This window comes from Balaenoptera borealis, assembly GCF_965194805.1.
Source record: "Balaenoptera borealis genome assembly, chromosome: 1".
NCBI lineage: Eukaryota > Metazoa > Chordata > Mammalia > Artiodactyla > Balaenopteridae > Balaenoptera > Balaenoptera borealis.
In genome coordinates, this window is record NC_138860.1 from 47,530,010 (window position 1) to 47,548,266 (window position 18,257).

General features: G+C 35.3%; 1 protein-coding gene across 13 annotated transcripts in view; it reads right to left on the reverse strand.

Moving 5' to 3' along the window:
* SMG7 (SMG7 nonsense mediated mRNA decay factor) overlaps positions 1 to 18,257 on the reverse strand; it is a 73,469-nt gene that overhangs the window by 32,357 nt on the left and 22,855 nt on the right. For 7 of the 13 annotated variants that reach the window (XM_082401259.1, XM_082401266.1, XM_082401263.1 and 4 more), the window contains exons 2-5: positions 16,183 to 16,321; positions 7,192 to 7,223; positions 4,651 to 4,768; positions 2,754 to 2,886 (exon numbers count right to left, since the gene is read on the reverse strand). In XM_082401259.1, coding sequence (XP_082257385.1) covers positions 2,754 to 2,886; positions 4,651 to 4,768; positions 7,192 to 7,223; positions 16,183 to 16,298 — 399 coding nt within the window. In that variant the 5' untranslated portion in view covers positions 16,299 to 16,321. Of the gene's footprint in view, positions 1 to 2,753; positions 2,887 to 4,650; positions 4,769 to 7,191; positions 7,224 to 16,182; positions 16,322 to 16,599; positions 16,616 to 18,257 lie in introns of those variants that run through there. The other 6 variants (XM_082401260.1, XM_082401258.1, XM_082401268.1 and 3 more) reach the window with 3 other exon arrangements.

An 18,257-nucleotide genomic window follows, 5' to 3' on the forward strand; every position in this document is an offset into this window, starting at 1 on the left:
CTACTATGTATAAAATAAATAAGCTACAAGGATATATTATACAGCACAGGGAATACAGCCAATATTTATAATAACTATAAACAGAGTATAACCTTTAAAAATTGTAACTATGTTGTACACCTGAAACATAATATTGTACATCAACTAAACCTCAAAAAAAAAACTTCATAAATACCATTTATAATAGTTTCATAATTCCATTTTTCAGATAGGCTGTAATTTATTTAATCTTTACTCTATTTCAGGATATTGATGCTGTTTTCAAATTTTAATATTTGAATTATAATATCTATTTGTTCCTTTAAATATAAGTATTATTGTTATTGTTAAATATCCACTAATCTATGGACAAATGGACAAAGAAAAAACTGTACTGTAAAAACAAAAACTATCTGATAACTTCTGTATTTCAAAAAACTTTAAATAAAATGAAAGAACAACAGAAGAAATTGGAGAAAAAGATGTTTGTCAAAAAAAAAGGAAGAAAAATTAATATCCCCTTATATAGAAAAAGCTCAGACAAATCACCATGGAAAAAACTAGGGTCTGAACAATGAAAGGGAAAAGTAAATGAATAAATGATTTATATAAAATACAAATATTTAATAAAATATAAAAGAAGTTCAACATCACTAGTAATTAGATTACATTGAATTTTAAATGAAATATTATTTTCCATCTATCAAGTATAAGTTATTCAATTAATCATTCATTTGCCTTTATTGAAATATTTAACACTGGTGAGTGGATGTCAAGACAGACACTTGCATACACTGCTGATGGAAATACAAAAATATAAATGATAACCTTTTGGGAAAACAATTATGTGTATCAATAGTATTAAAGCTCCACTCATCCAATGATTTAATTCACCATCCAATGAAGAACCTATCCTCAGGGGCTTCCCTGGTGGCGCAGTGGTTGAGAGTCTGCCTGCCAATGCAGGGGACGCGGGTTCGAGCCCTGGTCTGGGAAGATCCCACGTGACGCAGAGCAACTGGGCCCGTGAGCCACAGTTGCTGAGCCTGCGCGTCTGGAGCCTGTGCTCCGCAACAAGAGAGGCCACGATAATGAGGCCCGTGCACCGTGATTAAGAGTGGCCCCCACTTGCCGCAACTAGAGAAAGCCCTCGCACAGAAACGAAGACCCAACACAGCCATAAATAAATAAATAAATAAACTCAACAGTTAAAAAAAAAAAAAAAAAAAAAAAGCTCGTAAACTCAGTGATAAAAAAAAGAACCTATCCTCAGGAAGTAATCCAGTATTAGAGAAAATGCTTTATATACAAAGATGCTTATCAAACTGTTTAATAATACAAAGAAAAACTTACATTATGTTTATAGAGCGGATACAAGAATGAATAGGTACAAACACGTACAAAAGTATAAAAACACTAGAAACATACATATTAAAAGTAGTAATTTATCCTGAATGAGAGGGTAATGAACAATTTTTGACTTTTTATAATTTTCAAATCTTCTGAAATTAGTATGTATGTTTTTATAATCAGAAAGCCAAAAGAAACCCTGTATCTATTAATGTATCCATCTCCTCATTTAGACTGGATATGCCCTTGAAAGTTAAAGATGGTCTCTTTTCTCTCCAATTCTCAGTGTCTAGTATTGTGCCTTACGAAGAGTAGACTTTTAACAGCTACTTGTAGAATGAATTAATCTTTAACATCTGCTAATAAGGATTAGTTAGTGGCAAACCACAATCCCCCTCTCCAGAAATATCAACTTTTGCTAAAAGTTGGCATCAATTTAAAAATGAATTTTGAGAACAAGAACCATACTTGAGTTCTTTCAATGATGAACTGTGATGAATGTTTTAGTCTAAGTAAAACAAATAATCTCTGTAAGATGATGGCTATTTGCTATCTTTTAACAGTCTTTTCTTTCTCTTCATTCTAAGAAGTAGTAAAACCAAAATGGAGCCAAAATACAGGTAGCAATGGTCAAGCAGCAGCACAGAGAGAAGGTTCTTGAATTTCTTTCGGAGCAAGATCTGCAAAACCTTGTCTTGTCATTATAAGATGAGAATTTATATACATGTTATTAATTAAATTATGAATGCTATTACAAGTGGATGAGATGAATTTCTAAAGAATTCTGCTTAAATAAAATTCATTGTCCAAAAAGATTTATTTATTCTTTTACCTCGCCTGATTCAGAAGTCATATCAAGATGTAATTAAGGACAAGGAAAGTCTCTGAGGACAATCAATAATAGCTTATTATTCAAACTGAGGAAAGGCTACTCTATTTCTTAGGTAGTTTAATAGCACTGAAGCTCCAGATAAATTCTACTGTATATATAATACTATGAAAACTCACTTGATATCACAAATTTTGACTATTTCTTACCTGGCAAAACATAGCTGTTACTTTCACAATGACTACGCCCATACATTTACATTTGCTCTACTACCACCTGTAACTCACTACTTCTGCTGTTTCACTAAGGCATTGCTCTCATTACCCTTTTTTTTATTCACACAATTATACCTCTAACCTTTAAGCTGAACCATCACTTTTTTTTTTTCCATCACCTTTTTAAGAGCAGAGTCTTTACTGTTTTAAAGGTCTTATGGTAAGTAATTTCAGACATTTTGATTCATCTGAGATTATAGGTGATCAACTCCTGGATGGACCATACAGTGGGTACCCCAAGTGCTTATATGAACAAGATGTGTGCCAAGAGAATATTCACTACTAATTTTAGGAAAATTGGTATACAGTGCAGAACTCACCTGAGTATAGAAGCCACTAGCTGCCTCTAGGAACAGAGAAAGGTTTGCCTGAACTTCACTCCGATTCGGGTTTGCTCGATTCTTTGCCTGGCCTTGTAGTGTTGTGATCTGATTCTTAAAGGCATGATTCCAGCTGAAAACAAAATGTAATTCTATTTGGTATAGCAGTGACTCACTGGGCAGACACTGGTCCCCCTGAGAACAAGAAAGAACTGTTTGTTATAATTATAACACACTAGACAGTAAACCTGCATTAAAGTTATTCACTTAAATAACTTTATGCTCCCCTTTGAACAAGACTAGACAAGCAGTAGAATGCAACTGACCTTAGTAAACACTTACCAAATGTTCGAATAATCAGACTGTGGCTTCAGTTATTAATCTTTTAGGGCTACTAGACTTAGAACCTATTTAGGAATCCTGGTACAAAATTAGAACTACAGTGGCAAGACCAAAGTAAAAGCAAGCTATTAACAAATTTCCATACATTGCACCATTGTGTCAAAAAATATGTGTTCTCTGTATCAAGTGGCATGTCTGGGGGTGGGGGTGGGGGAGTTTTTTTTGTAAATATTAAGTCATATCTCTTATTTCTCTAAAACTTATTTCCCACAGCACTCAGTTCTAGTTCTATTTAACAGTTTGTTTATTTCTCTTGGGGTTAATATTTTCGTTAGAGCTTGAAATATAAACTCATTTTGACATTTCAATTTTGGCTATTCAAACTAAGAAACAACACAATGCTGAAATATGGCACACCAAAATCCTGTTATAAAATGCCTTTCATTAATCGAATTGTATAGAGAATCATTTTAAATTCAGTTATGGTGAAATACAGTCACTCCCTAATTTGGAAATCACAGGGGAAATCACAAAGAAACAAAACAAAAAAAGGGAACTAGGATGGAGGGAAGATATTACTGGCTGAAGGAAGCAAACACAGACAGATAAAGGGTTTACAACCTACCTGGAAAGTACCTAATTCTTTATCAACGGCAGCTTTTGAGGCTCTTTTGAAGCACTGGGGTTTTTAATGATTTATGAGGGCAATCAATCACTCCCTCAGCATTTTTGATGCCATCTTATCCATGACTCTAATATCAAAAATATGGGTTTGAGTGGTTGTGATTAAGCTCTATTACTAGATCTCCTAACAATATAAAGGTTAGGTGTGCAATATAGGAAAAACTAATCTTCACCACTACTTAGGGTAACAGGCATTATTAAACAGAATATTCTTGATTTTTAATTTTCCACCAGGCTAATGTCCTTGTTCCAATTTATAAGGCAAGGCCTTCCATGAAAGACATTTATTTACTCAGTTGGGAATCTGGTCATCTGCCATTTCACCCCTAATAGAAAGAATGAGTGGAAGAGCCTAAATATACAAAATCTTTCTTTAGTCTTATTAGGGGGGAAAAAAAAGGAAATACCTATTTATTGGATTAAAAGGAAGAACTTTCCTTACAATGTAAACACATTTTCCTTTGGGAGAAACTTATAGAATCATATTTATCAGAGAAAGCCTACTTCGTATTTCTTTTTTTAAATCACGGCTCAAATATAGGACTGAATACAATACAGAGAATCCAAACACTGTCTCTTAGTACTTGAAACACATACAAATTTGTTTTTACGATACGCCCTGAAGACCTTAATAAAACTCAACTCTAAACATTTCTCCTCTTGCTACCTAAGACTGTATCTAAAGTAATATCAATGGTCAAATATTTTGTTCAAAAAGATCACAAGTATTAGAATTTCTTTCCTTTTTTTTTTCATTGAAAACGCTTACTCTGAAATAGGTTAAAAAGAAACAACCAAATTGTTCTCTTCTATTCTAAAGTCTTGGTGAGATTCCTGATCTTACAGGGACATCCCAAATGGTAATACTTACAGATCCTGTTCTACTTTCTTGTCTAAAGCGTATTCCAAATCAGTAACCAGCATCTTCTGGTACAGGTCCTGCAGAGCCTGCCTGGATGTCCAGACCTCGGCTGGACCCAGCTTAGAATCTGAGTAACAAAACAAAAAAAGAACAGTAGATAGATAAACAGATAGTTAAGACCATTATGCCACACCAAGAATTCCTTCACTCTCCATTCCCCAAAGCAAAAACATGCTTTAAACAGATATCACAGACAGCTGCAGAAGTTTTATACTACTACATTTCAGATGACTTTTACCTTTTGGCTAATGACTACATCTGTTTCAAAATGCTTCTGTACTTGTCTTTTAGTTTTGAAATAACGCCATGAAATGAAAAAGGCTTAAAAAAAGAGAGTGGTTCACCCTTTGATCTTGGTTTGGATTTCTATGCATTCATACCATAGGAAGCCATATGCCTCATAATAAGTCACCCCATTTGAAATGATGGACTGCCAAGTTGGTCTGTTTACTCTCATAACTATACCTCTTTGTCCAAAGCAGCTTTTCTCTTTTTCTTTTGAATCATTCTCACAATTGTCCTTACAGAATCCTCCTGTCAGCTCACAGTCCAGCAGCTGTTTGGGCATTCTGCTATTACTCCTACTCTCCTATGTATGTCAAGCCAATAAAGTCTTGACAGTGAGTGTTATTTTAACAATCGGTAGACTGCTTGCCAAGACACTTTTGTGAGCAATACACACTTGCTATTTAATGCAAATGAGGACCAGTAGCAGACAGTGATTAAACTGCTCAAGAGGCCAAATGAGAGACTGGGTGCAAGATGAAATCAGAAAGTCAGGCTATAACTATATGTAATACCAAATTGGGGCCATATTGTCTGCCAGAGTCCTACAAGGCACATTAGCCTTTCCGATTACTAGGCTTATGAGTGCAATAATTGACAGTGAGCTGCCTCAATAGAAGAATTTAATAATGGACTTTTCAATTATATATTTCCGGCTGCTAGTTAGCCTGTCTGGTTGCATTTAGTATTTTGCCACTGCACAATGGCATAATCTTCACTCTTCTTTAGGTCTGCTATTAGTATCTACAGCCACCATAATCCTATTCTGCCCACAGAATCTCCCAGACATCAGAGTTAATCTTTACAAGAGTTTGCTGGCTACTAAAAAATAGGGTCTATTTTTTGGTATCAGGGTCTCGGTCCCTTCCTTATTAAGCTTTTAATGACTAAATAAATAGATTTATAGATTTATTCAACCCTGCTTCAATTCACTGATTGCAGGAAAAGGAATGTAAGGGATCATTAACTCTGACCTATCAGTGAGACTATCATTTAAATGAGCAGACTTAATATCTTAAGGACAGGTCACCTTCTGGGCAGGTCAAATGTCCCCTACAAAAGTCAAACCCTAAGCCTACTTACTGAGGGTGTTCAAGAGTTAAGAAAATGTAAAAGGTATATAGATGGCTTAACATTGTTCCGTGCACAATTTCTGTCACGCAATATAGATTATGCTTACAATGCCCATACAAGAGCATAATACAGTAGCTCAGAGCTGACATCAGAATCCATAGTATGGAAGATGATGACAGTTATGTTAATAATGGGAAGAACTATAAACCTATAAAAAGTGTTTTTGGCTTTTTTTCCCTTTTTTTTCTTGAGCAAGATGACAATGAGATTATCTAAAATTCTTAGAACATTAGCCTGCAATTCTACAGATTGAGAAAAAGAGATCTAAATAGCCCATTTCCTCTTGGTTGTAAATTATGGCAGGTATGCTGCTTATAAGTTTAACTTTCTTTGCAGGTTTCACTGCAGAACTAAAATCTTCAAAAATTAGGATGAGATCCATTAGCACTTATTGTTTTTTTACATTTTAGGACGGTTATAGAAAGCATATTGCTGTTATGCTGTTACAGAGAACATATTGATCACTACATAGTTACTGCCATATATTTCCTAATTTTGGAGTTAAATTCATCTGCTCCTTTTAGTGACTAATTCCAGTTATTCTTTCAAAAACACCTTGGCTGTTATTCAAAACAAAAAGCGTGAGAAAAGAAAGAAAAGTGGCAAGGTAGCTCATTCGATTTCAAGGACTTTCAATTCGCAAGAGTTTTCCTGCAAACATTTTTTTCTGAAGGTTTACCTACTATTCAAGTTTGGGGAATTATAAACAGGAAGATATAAATCTAATACCATGAGATATTTGTGTTTATATGGTATATGAATTATTTTTTCTGTATCTCGTAAGTAGCTGATAAATAGTTTGTAAAAATTAATAGTTTGTAAAAATTAAATGAGTATATGCATTAAATTAAGTAATATTCAACTCAGTGTAGCACAGATTACATAAAAATTTTGACAAGCCATCTAAGTAAGAATTCAAAGTATAAAAACAATAAATATTTAAAATAAATAGTAAGTTATCATCCCCTCTGGCAACCAGGACAGTACTACAAGTAGTATAATAAGATGATACACTTCCCTTAATTTAATGGTATAAAATAAGTTGTGAAGAACAAAAGAGCCAGCCAATACCTGTCATGTCAGCCTTCAGGACTTCTGCCTGCCTAAAAAAGGGAAAAAGAACCTCAGTTAGAAACAAACTAGGCCCACCCAACATAAGTAACACTAAAAGTTAAGTAAAATTATATATGACAGTAAGAATGTATAACAGCTGTATTTGTGGCACTGCAAATAGTGTCCCTGCTTTAATGCTTAGAGTAGCATTAGATCTTGGCAAATTGATGCCATTCCTTATGAGTTCACAGGGTCATCGCAAACTCTTCTACTGAGTAGAGTTCATTTTCTTACTGTTTACCTCCAAATTTTCCCTCAATGAGGCCAAGAAGTTCTATGTTTCTCAATTCACTAGCCACTATAACTATTTCAAATCTCCATTCTCCTCAATTCTTTTCGGCAAAGGACAGCCCCATACCTCAGGAAAAACAATGCCCAGTTACTAAACACTTACTACAGTCACAGAGCCCTCTTCCTTCTTACTCTTGTTAAAATACTAGCGGTACTGCATCTCTTACTTATTAAGACCAGTAATTACACTTAGGTATGCTCTTTCTAACCTTTTTAAGGACTTCTGCTCCTTTAATTACCCTCTCCCCTCTTTCAATAATTTAAAAACTTCCCTCTCTATTGGATCCTTCTCACAGTATTTAAACATGCCCTATGCTCTCACAGATTTTAAAACCTTCTATCCTAGATTTTCCTCTAGCTGCTGCTTCTTTTCTCTCTCCCAAATTCTTTAAGAATTGCCGGGGACTTCCCTGGTGGCACAGTGGATAAGACTCTGCGCTCTCAATGCTGGGAGCCCGGGTTCGATCCCTGCTCAGGGAACTAGATCCCACATGCGTGCCGCAACTAAGAGTTCGCGTGCTGCAACTGAGGAGCCCATGTGCTGCAACTAAGGAGCCTGCCTGCCACAACTAAGACCCCATGTAACCAAATAAATAAATAAATTTAAAAAAAAAAAAAAAAAGAATTGCCTATGTTCAAGAGGTCCAAAACTGAACTCATGACCCATCCCTACCCCCATCCCTGGTTTTCTTTCTAGTGTTTTGTACTTTAGCAAATGTATCATGGCTTTCCAGTTGTGAAAAGCAGACACCTGGAATTCATCCATGATAACGTTCTCTCAAATCCCTGGTAATCTATCAACTCCAAAGAATTTTACCTACTAAATACATCTTGAATCTGTAGCTCTCCCTTTACTTCCTCTTCAGTCACTATAATTCAAGTTACAACCATCCCTTGCCTGGACTATTGCAAAGCCACCAAATTGTTTTCTCCACTTCACTCTTGTCTCATTTCATTCTGCTCTCTCCACTGCTATCAGAGGGATCTTTAAAAAATGCAAATCTGACCTCACCAATTGCGCACTTAAAACCCTTTAATGATTTTCCACTGCTTTTAGGGTAAAAACCAAGATCTTTACTAAAGTGGTCTACAAAGTCCTCTGTAACTGAAGAGAGTCTCTGTACTCTACTTCTACCATTATTCTTTTCTCTCCTTGATCTCTGTGTTCCAGCCCCTGGACTTCTTTCTGGATTCTCCACAGTGCTTGGCTCCCCTGGCGCTCAGGGCCTTTGTAAAGAAGAGTCCCTTTGCTAGGAATACATCTTCCTCCTTTGTCTGGTTAATTACTCATCCTTTGTCTCAGTAGAGACATTACTTCCTCAGGAAGCTTTACTTGAACCCTGCACACATGAAGGATATTCCTGTTTTATGCTCTCAAAGCACTTGTATTTTTTCTTTACAGTGTATATCACAGATTTTAGGAATGCTCACCATCACAACTTCTTTGCCTACACAGTGGGCATTCAATACATATTTTTTAAGTGAATAAAGGAAAAAGGCTAAATTATTTTCATATACTCTAAAAAGGTAAGTATATAAACTTATGAGATTTCCATTTTTAAAAACAAAATTTGACATAAAAGCTAGAAGAATATTTAGAGATTCTAAAAGTTTTACTGTAAATGCTTTATGTAATTTATTATTTGATAACAATTGTGAATTTTAGTTTCATCAAAACAAAACATAAATCTTTTTATTTTCTTAGATTTTAAAAAGATATCTATATTTTTAAAAACTTAAGCTTTCAAATAGAATCACAATAGGATGCTATAGAAACCACAAACCACAAGAACTATCAATATAAATGAACAATACCAAATAAACAGCTACACTTAGTCCTAAAAGGTAACATCACATCAAATTCCATTACCCATAAAGCCTAGTTTGAGTGTTAAACTTTTGCCGTAAAAAAAAAAAAAAAAAAAAAAAAAAAACTTCACAAAGTATTTGATTTATGCTCTTAAAACCTAAGATCACACTTAGGAATAGCACACATCCTAACCTACCAACAACCTCCTCTCCTCCCCCACCCCAAAACCCTCCTAGAGTACTAACTTATGAACCTTATACTGAGACAGCCAACCTTACTTATGCATCTCCACTGGATTCAATACCTTTCATTCTGAGCTGCCAAGTTACAAAGAACATATTTCACAATGCTTCCATATCTTAGCTAAAAATACATACTCTAGTATATACAAGATACACTTAGGATCATGTGTCTAATGATTGTTTTCTCATTCCAAACAAGATTTGCTTGTAAAGATGAACAAATGTCATCTTGGTATGCTAACATCTGCCTAACGAGGATACCAATTTCCAGTCAAATGAAGATCATATTGAGCATATAACAGGAACTATTTCCAAATAATCTGCTTCTCTGATAGGCCATCAGTAAGAGAAAAACTATAATTCTAACAGTTTCTGGAGCAGACTTCTAGGCTTTGATAAACAAAGATCAAAATTTCACTCTACATTTTTACACACTATAATCTGCCCAAGAAAAATGTAAAACTAAAAATCCAAACACTAACAAAAGTTCAAAAATGTCATAAAAACTATCTGACATGAATGTTCAAGCATTTTGAAACTCCAAGAGTTCTGATTCCTTAGTAACACAAGGGAAGAGATGCTCCTCTGTGCACAGTTCTCTCCTAGGTTCTGAAAGAGACATGTGTTAATGACTAAAATAACCTTGCTAAATTGAAATGGTGAAAAGCTAGAAAAATGGAAAATGTAACAACCCTGGGAGATAGCTACTATGATTCCCATCCCATAAACAAGGAAGTTGAAGCTCTGAAATGTGAAATAATTTGTCCATAGTCACAGAGCAATTAGGTACAATTAAGTACAAACTTAGTTCTTTCTGACTCCAAAGTCCAAGTCATTTCTATTTCTTTTAAATTAGAATAAAAAAATTCTATGACATAAAAAGCTAACATAGACTTATCTAGGTTCAGTTTTGTGCTCTGTCAATTAAACCCTAACATTTAAGTCAACTAGTCTAAATTAAAAGATCGGTTCAGGGACCTCCCTGGTGGTCCAGTGGTTAAGAATCCACCTTCCAATGCAGGGGATGTGGGTTCGATCCCTGGTCAGGGAACTAAGATCCCACATGATGCGGGGCAACTAAGCCTGTGCACCACAACTACTGAGCCTGTGCGTGGCAAGCTACAGAGACCACGCGCTCTGGAGCCCGCGGGCCACGCGCCACAACAAAGAGCCCACGCACTGCAACGAAAGGTAACGAAGATCCCACGTGCTGCAACTAAGGCCCCACACAGCCAAAAATAATAAATAAATAAATTAAATAAATAGATATTTTAAAAAAGATCACATTAGGATATAAATACCTGGGATTTTTATCAAAAGGATCACAAGAAGTAAAATTCACATTCTAGTGCAGTAGTCAGCCTGTGGATGAAATTCCCTCCTTCACACTGGATCAATTTTTATAAATAAATTTTACTGGAACAGTCACGCCCATTCGTTTACATATTGTCTATTGCTGCTTTCTGCTACAAGGGCAGAGGTGAGTAGCTGAGACAACAATCACATGTCTCACCAAGCCTAAAACAGTTACTATCTGGGCCCTTTACAGAAAAAGTCTGGCTCTCCTGCTTCAGGGAGTACTTCATCAAAAATGAGAAGTCGAATATCTGTAAGTTCCCAAACCAAACAGTTTTCCCATATGAGGAATCATCAATAACAGTTTCCTCAGACTAAAGATCTATTTTTATTCACTAATGTCATAATCTTGTCACAAAGACTATGTTAAAATATAGTCTCATGTAATCAGAAAGTTAGTACTTGTAGGCCATGCTATATTTCTGATGGAATTAATTTGCAAATTGCTTAAAACATGGTTAGGTTTATATATTATTATCCACTAACTCTTCCTTTTTCTGTGTACCAAAAATACCCATTTAGATAGGTTAGATAGGGTTAAACTAAAAATTATCTCACAAGAAAAGGAACCCCTATCCTCCCACCCCTACACAACTCTTAGTTTTTTTAAATAATGTATAATATACAAGAAATCAAATCAATAGATATGTGATCTTATACCAACTGCTTTCATAAAGATTAGCACAAAATTGGCTATTTGATTATTTTACTTTTTTATGAAGAAAAAATACTACACCTCAATGATCTACTGGTTTTGTTAAAGACCAATATTGTTAAAGATTAACGTTACAATGCTTATATAAAGAGATAATAGTTTTTAAATGTTTCCTCTTGGCTTCTAGAAGGTGTGGCCACATGAGATCCTTTTTATTCTTACTTTAAGCTAAAGGAATTAATGAAAAGAATGAATGAACGAAGAATCCAAGAACTAAAATCATCATGCCTTCAATAATAAAATAGCACTATTAAATATTTATAAAATATAAAGCTTTCAAAATACTAAATATATTGTCTCAGTTCGTAAATAATAAGGGAAATTAAGCACTTCTATCAAACACTAAAAAAGAAAGTCATTAAAAGGCTGAAAAAAATTTGAAACATTCAGTGATAATCAAATATGTTTAAAGCTAACCATCTGAAACAATACTCTTGGAGAGAACATGATCATCAAGATCTATAAATACATTTAATGCATTCTAATGCACTAGGTATACTAAAATAGCTAACACTATATTTAGCACTTATTATTGCCAGACACTGTTCTAAAGTAAGGGCTTTCCATAAGGTAATCATTCAATCCTCACTATGTACTATTATTGCCCCCACTTTATAGCTGAAGAAACCCAAGGAGACAGAGATTAAGTAACATGCCCAAAGTCATCAAGTTAGCAAGTAGTAGAGGTAGCATTTTAACACACTGATTCCAGGGGCTAACTCCTAACCATTGTATCATAGTTCCCCTGTTATACAAGACTGTAAGGGAAAAAAAAAATGGAATGTTTGATAGTAATAGCCCAAAGAATTGGGGTTTTCAAAGGTTAAACATTTTATGGTAATTTTTTAATAATGTCACTAGAGGAAAAAAACTAATTAATGGTTATCTTCTTTAACAAATAGCTTGATTATACATAGCACTGATATAACAATGCAAGGTAACAAATACAGGATAATCTCTCTTATGATCACACATTAATATTCATGGTTTAAAAATACAGGACATTTCCAAATCAGGGGCCGATACAATGAAGGATTCCTTTTACCTGGCCTCCCAACCCCCTTTCTCATATGAGCAGAACATAGGAATATAAGCCAATATCCTCTAAACTCACAGCTGTTAAGGAAAGGTAAATCAGGTTCTTTTGTTCCGGGAGGTAATGCTAGAGCAACATTTTTTGGAAATTTAAATAAAAGCCACAGAAGGTTTTATTTCAAGATAATTTGTTTACCTATTTCCATAAAGTACTACGGAGTATTTGGGATAACAGTAGCCAACAATTATGACCATAAACATATTAACCTAATGATAATTATTTGTGTTAAATAACAGGCCAGACAGTAGACACTATAAGGTGAGTGTGTGCTTACACATGCAGACACACATGCACATATACACTTAGAACTTTAAGATATCACCAAGTTTCATGGTATTAATCAGAAAAAAATAAATCACATCACTCTACTGTTGAATTTCACATAGAAAAGAACATCTAGGGAAGATGCTGCTCCTAAAGGAGCTTTTCTCAGTAAGAGATAATAAAAATACTAACTTGCTTTCTCTCTTTATGGAACGTTACAGTTTGGCACGAATTTTCAAATCTCCTGACACTCCACTGCTCTATATTACAACGTTCACTCTACAATCTATACAATTTGAATATGTGTACCTAGTTTTATAAAGGGCCATTTCTGGTCTGGGAATCTCAAAGTATGAGAAGGAGTTATTCTTCCAGGCAGAGAAAATATCACAACAGTAAAAACAAAGCTAAGCCAGTGAAGGAGGTAGACTGACGGATCAAATTCACGGTAGGAAGCTACAGAAGATGAGCTGGAGAATCAAGGCAGTGAGGCCTTGTATGACACGTTAAGGAGCTCAGATTCTATCTTTTAACTACTAGGAGAACAGTGCTGAGTTTTAAACAGGGGCACAGCATTGTCAGAATTGCATTTTTAAAAGACTACAACAACAAGATGCATGGAAGGTGGATTTTAAAAGGGCGAGACTGGAAGAAAGGAAGTGATAATACAGATGAACAGAAAAGCCTCGATTCAAGAAATATCTGGAAGTAAAATCAGAAGGAGAAAGATAAAGCAGAGGAAACAGTCTAAAATCATTCCCAGATTGTTGGCTTGGACATCTGGGTATTTGACAAAGTGGGGGTGAGCAAGCAGACACTTACAGATGAGTGTCAAGCACAGGGGAGACATCAAGACCAGGGATACAGTGTTGGAGTGATCAGCACAGCGATGGTAGTTAAAACCGTAAGAGTAAATGTAATTGCCCAGAAAGGCAGAAGGGTGGTGCTAGCTCCCTATCTTCATTTTTAAGTGGCAGATAAAAGAAAGACAGCCCATGAAGAACACCAAGAAGAAACTACAGGTGTACGAGAGCAAGAGAAGAGTGGTATAGGGAAAAGAAGAGGATAAAAAGGCAGAGTAGTCAACAATCTCAAAGGCAGTGGATAAGTACTATAAGGATTGGAAGGTGTGTTGGATTTGGTGAAGCAAGAGTCAATGATAGCCTTGCCAGGGAAAGACAAAATGTCAAATTGCAGGGAGAATGAGGAACAAATGAGAGGGAGAAGTTTAAGGCAACTCTTAAGACATTGGGCTGTGAAGAGAAAGAGAAGGGGGCCATGGGTAAAGAGACGTTTCTTTTTTTCAATGGGAGAGACTTGAGCACGTTTAGAATGAAGAAAAGAAGCTAGGAAAAAGGAATAGCTTGAAGATATAGGAAAGAACAAAACTAACACAGCATGATCCTGGAAGAGATGAAAAGACATGAGAATGTGAAAAAGACAGGAAGCAAGACTGGCTTTGAAAAAGAGGCAGGATGAAATTGGAGGAAGGTAAGATTAGACAGAAATACGCTAGGAAAATTTGGGAGTAGTGCAGGGTGGAGAGATGTCCAGGGAATTCACTGCTGCATTGCCTCAAATTCAGAGACAAAGTAGGAGAATCAGATCAGTGTCTGAAAGTAAGAGGGAGATTAACTGAGGAGAATGGTAAATCTCTGAGCTAATTACAAAATGAACAGGCAAAAGAACCTGAGAAAAAGTGATGAGTGCCATATGGATTAGGCACAATGGAAAAATGTGAGGAAGAAGGTTAGGCTATATCCCTAACACCAAGAATAATGCCTGGTACGTCATAGCTGTTCACTAAAATGTTGTTGAATTAATGAATGGTAAAATGTGCATCATACTTAAGGCAATTTTATGTAACACAAAATGATACAGAATAAAAAAGACTTGGCCCTGAATCTAGGTTTCTTACGTATTAGTAGTGCTACCTTGGAATTTCTTTCCAAGAAACTTCAATTTCCTCATCTATAAAATAGGGATACAAACTCCCTTTCAGAGTTGCTATCAGGAACAAATAAGACAACAGGTAAGTTACATAAAAGAACATGAGTGATAACTCCGAGAGGGAGGGTTAATCTGACTATGACTTGAATACGTCAGTGACCACCAAATTACTTTTGCTAATCTAGTCACTGACAAAGGATCCTTTCTGAAGCAACACACTAGGTTGAAGAAGACAACATTCCAAGGTGGAGGTCAAAAATCCTAGATACCACCAAATAATGCTAAGTGACAAAAGAGAAACTGTTTGAAAGTCATAATGACCGCATTCTAGTATGCACATAAAATAAAACCAGAGATTGATACATAAGAATTGCAAAGAATTTATATTATTGTACTTTTTGTTTCTCCCCAAACATTAGTTTTGATTATACAAAACTTTGATTATATAAAACTTAAAACACAACTAGGAAGTGGTAGAACTTGGGTTCCACCCTGCAGTCTGGTTCCAAAGCTCCTAAGCGTTACACAGTAAAGCAAGTCTTCTGGAATGGCCTAGCTATAGGTGTCACTGTCATAGTATCAACTTGTAAGGGCAACTAGCATTTCTCATTTAAAAGCCCCATCTCTAAGATCAAGCACCTTCACACCGTCATTTGAACTGATAAAAGCTGCTGTGACAAGAGTTACCAACTCACCATATGGCTGCAGAGGGCTTCTCTTGTATACCATCATATACCTATTTCTATAGGCACCTAGGAGGCTTGAATGCAACCAGGCTGACATATAGAACCAAGAACTGATGCTCCCTGCACTCAAATGAACTGCGATATATGTAATCCAAAACATAGGAATTTTTATTCTAAAGGATAATCTACAAGATAAATCACATGTCCTTATGCTTATCATAAATATTCAGAGACCACATATATAAACATAAACATTTCTTAAATTTAAATGTTTAAAAATTTTCCTTGAACTGTAAGATATAAATGCTCATAACAAAGTAAACATGCCAAAGTTCTTATGAAGCCACATAAATTTAAAAAACAAACAAACAAACAAAAAACCCCAAACCATTAGCACTCCCCTCCCCCATCCTGGCCAATATCAAATGCTTCAGAAAGCTTCTAATTCTTGTACTAGTGTTCATAGTACATGAACACTTTAACATATAGCTCTAAAAGGAATACAAACATGTAGAAATCCCTTGTAATTTTCATCCTACCTAATATTACTTGATTTCAGATGCTCCTCTGATTTCAAGTTTCCGGTCCTCATCTGGGACTTAAATGAAACGTTTTCTCCCACAATGACTATCTGCAAGAACATCCAATTTCTCATAAGGTAGAATGGTTTAAGACATTCTAGATAGAGGAGAGGAGGAAAATATGAGTTAACCCACAACAACAGAGAACCCCCTTGAAGAAAGTTAAATTTTCTCTTTATTTAAAATGATCTAATGTCAAAGGCAAAGGGAAAATATCAAAGCTTTTTTTCCTTTTTGTATTTAGTTTCTTTAGAATACACATTTAAAAATTCTGTTTTGTATATTTCTAAAATTCTAGTTTGGGATCGAAGTGTTACCCTAATCTCCATCCCTGCCTGAAAGCTGAGTGATCTCTATAAGACAGAAACCAGTTACCCAGCAGGGTTCTTGCAGCACCAAGGTGAGAGTGCCCTGTAGAACACAGGAGCAGACAGACGGCTGGTCCAAACTGGACTGCTTATGGAAGGAAAAACAAGTAAAGTAATTAAACCACAATTATAGATAGTATAAATAATGCTTACATTCTAAGACCAGCTGAAAACGGCAGGTTTTAGATCTTCATTCACTCATTGAACAATGATTTGGTCATTTCTATGTACTAGATACAGTGTTAAGGACTAGGTATACAATGATGAACAAAACAGATTATAGTTCCTACCAGATTTAAATTCTAATATGGACACAGACCAACAAGGAAAGAGGAAGCAGTAGAAAGTAGTGGTTAAAGGCATGGGCTTGGGTATCACGCTGCACTCAATGGCATGCCGGGAATAACTCAAGCCACAGGAAAGACATAGCACAGTTTCTTAGAGACATCAAGTTAACGCAAAGATTTGGACAAAATAAATTAATTATTATTGAATACTGATAACTGCTTACATTTAAAATTATTATGTAGCAGATTCTATGCTAAATGTTCTATACACCTGATCTCACAGAATGGGAATATAAAATGTAGTAGTTAAGTACCTTATATTCAGACTGCCTGGGTTCTAACTACGCTCTGCCACTTATTAGCTGTATAACCTTAGGAAAATTGCTTCTCTATGCCCCAGTTTTGTCAGGAGTAAGAAGGAGATAATAAAAGTACGTTCTTCATTGAGATGTTCTGAGGATTAAATGAGGTAATAGAAATAAAACACCTAGGATTGTTTCTTGTTAAATAAGCCCTCAAAACTGTTAGCTATTATTGTCATTATCATCATTATAGGTATTATTACTCTTCCCAACAATCCTAAGACGTAAATGTTATTATTATCCTCATTCTAAAATTAGGATATTGAAGCTAAGAATGCACATTAATCAATTCTAGAATAGAAGACAAAGTTATTCATAATTTTTAACAATAGAACACCAGTCTTAAGAGAAATTTCAAACATGCAGGAGGTCTATGTGGACTTTGGCACCATACTTCCAAAGCATGTATTTAATCACCTGTGACTTTAGTTGTACTTCAGTGGAAAAGACTAGGAGAAAATACCTCATGACAAAACCCAAGCTTATTAGTATAGCATGTAAGGTCCCACAGCTTCCCACTATACACTTCATGACCCAATAAAACCAAATTACTTTTAGTTCCTTGCTATTTTGCCCCTAAGTACCTTGATTCATGCTCTTTCACTCAACATGGAATCCCTGCCCTCTTCCCTCCGGCTAACCCCTTCTTGTATTTAAAGACTCAACTCCTGTAAAAGGGACTTGGCTTGGCCAAGCACTCCCAGTGCATCTTAATGCCCACTTTTATCATAGCACGCATAGCACTATGATGAAGTTCTTTGTTTACACATTTTCTGCACTAGAGATTATCCTAGTAGATGATATATGCCAGAACAATGGTTTTCAACACTATTGGACCCAACGCTTTACAACAAAAATGCATTATTTGCAACAATCCTTATATCTTCCTAAAATAAAAGATAATATGAACTACTTATTTAACACATTAAAAATGAATAACTAAATGCCTTATATAAAGAAAAATAAAAAGAAAGCAATTTTTAATAAAACTAGTATAACAATATACAAATGGTCAG